At 54.8% G+C, this 4,488-nt stretch overlaps 1 protein-coding gene across 1 annotated transcript in view; it reads right to left on the reverse strand.

The window, feature by feature from the left end:
• CELSR1 (cadherin, EGF LAG seven-pass G-type receptor 1) overlaps positions 1-4,488 on the reverse strand; it is a gene marked incomplete at its 5' end in the record, with an annotated part of 226,134 nt that overhangs the window by 79,289 nt on the left and 142,357 nt on the right. Inside the window, one exon of the mRNA XM_011984071.1 lies at positions 3-49. Within this exon, the coding sequence (XP_011839461.1) occupies positions 3-49 (47 nt within the window). The remainder of the gene's footprint in view (positions 1-2; positions 50-4,488) is intronic.

The following is a 4,488-nucleotide window of genomic DNA, read 5'->3' on the forward strand; positions in this document are numbered from 1 at the left end:
ACCCCGTTGGCACAGCGGCCTGAGCGGGCATCCACCTCACAGTGCTCTCCTGGGGGGCGAGAGGAAGACGCCAGAGAGGTTACCAACCAGCCAGGGAAGAGCCAACGAGCCTGTCACGGACCCCGGACACACCCCAGCCACAGAGTCAGCTGCTGAAAGAAAACCTGACTGACTCCAGGTCAGGTCTGTGACATGAACAGAAACCCCTGAGTTCTTGAGGACTTGCCCAGAGCCGTGCCAGAGTCGGCTGCACCCAGCTCCTGATGGGCGAGCTAAGGATGGTGGCTGGGGGGTTTCCAGAAAGCTCTCTCTGGGGTCAAAGAAACAGCAGCAGTGAGCCCTTCCCAGCCTCCAGCCCCATTCAGAGCACCCTGCAGGCTGGGCTGTACTCCTCTGAGCGGAACGCCTAGAAACAGACCAGAGGGCCTCACGCCCTCTCCCCACACCTATGCCTGTGCGATAGCAGAACACGACAAAGCCCCGTCAGAGATTCGGAGCATGCTGTCCTCACATGACCCAAAGGCCACCTTCTCAGCAGGCCGCCGGCCCTGCCTGCCGTCCGCCCTCCCACAGACACCTCACACTGGCCACCCCTGGATTCCAACTCAGTTCTAATCTGGCCCATCTCGACCACCAGCCTGTGAGCTCCTGAAGGGCAGGCACCACCCTACTCTGATGTCCTCCTCAGAGTTTAAACTCTTCTGTGACAGGAAGGTTCTGGAAGCTTTCCCAGAAAACCAGCCGGGCAGCCCACAGCACACTGCCTCTCTCCCCGTCTGCCCTCAGACCAGGAGTGCCCAGAACCTCATCTGCTCGGAGGGTCTCAGCATTCGCCACGCTTTGAACAAGTTGTTCCTGCACTGGCCACTGCATCCTCCAGCAGCCAGGTGTGTGTCTGGTGACACTCCTGCCCCTAGACAGGGATGGTGGCCCACAACCCGCACAGCCCATACTGCCTCCTCTGCCTCCGCCACCTGGGGTGGACATTGGCCGGAGACCCCTCACAGACCTTTAGGGGCTTCCAACAACCAGAAAATTCTCAGCAACATTCTCTCCCAGTTACAAAATTTTAAATGAATGCATTTTAAAATAAATTACGTTCACATACTAAACAAACAAAAAAACACAGTGTAAAAAGTATGGCGTGGGCCGGGCATGGTGGCTCGTGCCTGTAATCCCAGCACTTTGGGAGGCCAAGGTGGATGGATCACCTGAGATCAGGAGTGTGAGACCAGCCTGGCCAAACTGGGGAAACCCCGTCTCTACTAAAAATACAAAAATTAGCTGGGTGTGGTGGCACACGCCTGTAATCCCAGCACTTGGGGAGGCCAAGGCGGGTGGATCACCTGAGGTCGGGAGTTCAAGACTAGCCTGACCAACATGGTGAAACCCCATCTCTACTAAAGACACAAAAATTAGCTGGATGTGGTGGCACATGCCTGTAATCCCAGCTACTCGGGAGGCTGAGGCAGAATTGCTTGAACCCAGAGAGTGGTGGTTGCAGTGAGCCGAGATGGTATCACTGCACTCCAGCCTAGGCAACAAGAGTGAAACTTGTCTCAAACAAACAACAACAACAAGAAAAAAAAGAAATCAGGTGCTATCAAGGGAGGGTGCTGAGGTATACCCCGCACCATTCCCCACCAGGACGGCTGTGGGGTGTGGGTTGCCGATGGCGCATAGCTGAGACCCTGCACTCAGATTTTGCCCTCGCTGAGGCAGCCCCCATCCAGCAACGGGTCAGCAAGGACACAGTGACCAGACTGCCCAACGCAGGCCATCCCTGAGGGGCCATCCCAGCTCTGCAGCATGCTGTGGGGTGGTCGAGGCCTTGTGTACCTGCAGGGCAGTCCGACCTTCCCTCTGCCCAGGCCAGGGCTCCTCACTGCCCCCAGCTGTGGCTCCTGAAGGCTCCTCCACACCTGCTGCCTCCTAAGCTGGGGCTTGGAGTCTGTTTCTCAGGAAGGCCAACCTCAACCACGTGCTGATTTCAGTGAGTTCAGTTGTTAGTTTTAGGAAATCCTGTCACTCCTCCTAGAGAATGCTTCAAATGAGCTTTTGAGGAACAAATGAAACTGATTTATAATTAGCATAACAATCATCAGAGGTAAATGGTGCCTCTGAAGAATCTGAGTTCTCCCTCTACTTCCCCCAGGCATCTCCTAGTCTCCATTACCAGGTTGCAACACCTAAGAATGTGTAACTGGGCCGGGTGCGGTGGCTCACGCCTGTAATCCCAGCACTTTGGGAGGCCAAGGCGGGCGGATCACGAGGTCAGGAAATCAAGACCATCCTGGCTAACGCGGTGAAACCCCGCCTATACTAAAAATACAAAAAATTAGCCGGGCGAGGTGGTGGGCGCCTGTAGTCCCAGCTACTCGGGAGGCTGAGGCAGGAGAATGGCGTGAACCCAGGAGGCAGAGCTTGCAGTGAGTGGAGATCACGCCATTGCACTCCAGCCTGGGCAACAGAATGAGACTCCGACTCTTTAAAAAAAAAAAAAGAAAAAGAAAAAAAAGAAGAAGAATGTGTAACTGGTTAAGCCAAGGTGACTCCAGATTCCAGTATGAGCCCTCTCAAATATGAGGAGGGCTGAAATCGCTAACCTTTTGCTGAATTTCATGAGCATGCACGGCCTCCATGCCAATAACCCCAAGGGCTCGCAGGCACCAGAGCTGACGAGGGGTCAGAGCCAGGCACAGGCTGGGGGGTGCTTTCTCCTCCTCCCCAGGAGTCAGGACAGGATCCCACCCACCTGTTCTGCACTGGCAGGGGCTGCCCCCAGGGAAATGGGAACAGAGGGGTTTCCCACCCCACTCAGAGTTAAAGCAGACGGAGAGGAGGCAGTCCTAGGCCCTCATCCAGGCTCCCAGCACCCGTGGAGGCTGTCTAACCTCCCCACCACTCCCCACTACTGGGGGTGAGCCCACCACAGATGCCGCCCCCTGCCACCCTGCAGGCAGGCCATGTGCACACACACACCTGCACACACGTTTGCACCACGCTTATAACCTCCCACATGTATTCACACTTGCAGTGTCCCCCCAGCTACACACATCCATACACACCTGTTCACACACACACACACACATTGACACACCCTCATATACACCTCACATCCTGTCACACACAGGTGCATACCTGCACACCCACCTGCACACTCACACGGGCAAGTCAGTGCCCGTGGCTTCCTGTACAGGTGGGCGGCTGGCCTTCATAAATCCTGTGTGTTCACGGGAGGTGTGAAGCTTAAGGTATATTTCTCCTCCTTTGGACACTTCAAATTATCTTGTTTCTACTTTTAAAATACGTGACATTTGGGAGTGTTTGCTTTCTAAGGTCCAGCCAGCGGCCAAGCAAAGCACACTGTGAAATAACAAAGCCACCGGGAGAGGCTGGGTGTGCTCACCCAACCGCGACGGCAAACAAAGGCCTGTGGGGCCCAGCTCTGCCCTTCCCACAGCCGCCTCTGTCTGTTCCAGGTACTACGAACCCAGCCTGGGCCCGGGGCTCAAACTCTCCCAGAGGAAGGTGAAGCCCAGGCCCACCTGCCCCGGGTTGGAACTCACTCCCCACTCATTCGAGGGCTGGAAGACTCAACTTCTCACCTCCAGCCTGGGGTTTCCTTTAAAAGGCCCAGGAAAAGGCGGTCCAGCCCTGAGTGAAGACAGCACTTTGTCTGCATCTGGAAGGTTTGAATTTGAACTCCTAGACTGGCATTCCTGCTTCCAAATTTGATTTCTAGTGGCCCCCGACGTCCTCAGGCTTCCCTGTGAAAGGGAGGCTGACGGATACAAGCTTGTCCTGCCCCCATGCAGGGACTGGAGATCAACAGATGGCTGCTAACACCCGTGAGAGCACAGCGAACCTAAGCACAGGTGTTTGCCCCGCCCTGAAAAGGTCTTGCTCCTTTACATATGTTGCAAATAAAACTAATCTCCACAGAATTGTTTGGTTTGCTTTTTTAATGCGGAGTTCTGTTTGCTTTGTTTTCTGTTTGTTTTCATTTTCAGAAAGTAGCTGTATGTGTTTCCCGTGGCTGCCATAACTGATGACCCCAAACTGGAGGCTTAAAACAACTGAAATTCATCCTCTTAGAGTCGCACAGGCCAAGAGTCTGAAATCAAGGTATCAGCAGGGCCCAGCTCCCTCTGGAGGCTCCAGGGTGGATCCCTCGTGCCTCTCCCAGCATCCCAGCGTACCATCGTTCCAATCTCTGCTCTGTCCTCACAAGGCCGTCAAATCTCCCTCTCCTTCCTGTTATTAAAGACACCAGGCTGGGAGCCGTGGCTGACGCCTGTAATCCCAGCACTTTGGGAGGCTGAGGTGGGTGGATCACCTGAGATCAGGAGTTCACTAGCCTGGCCAACATGGTGAAACCCCGTCTCTAATACAAAAATTAACCCAGCGTGGTGGCAAGCACCTATAATCTCCGCTACTCGGGAGGCTGAGGCAGGAGAATCCTTTGAACCCAGGAGGCGAGTTTGC

Source organism: Mandrillus leucophaeus, unplaced genomic scaffold, assembly GCF_000951045.1.
Source record: "Mandrillus leucophaeus isolate KB7577 unplaced genomic scaffold, Mleu.le_1.0 Scaffold26, whole genome shotgun sequence".
Lineage (NCBI taxonomy): Eukaryota > Metazoa > Chordata > Mammalia > Primates > Cercopithecidae > Mandrillus > Mandrillus leucophaeus.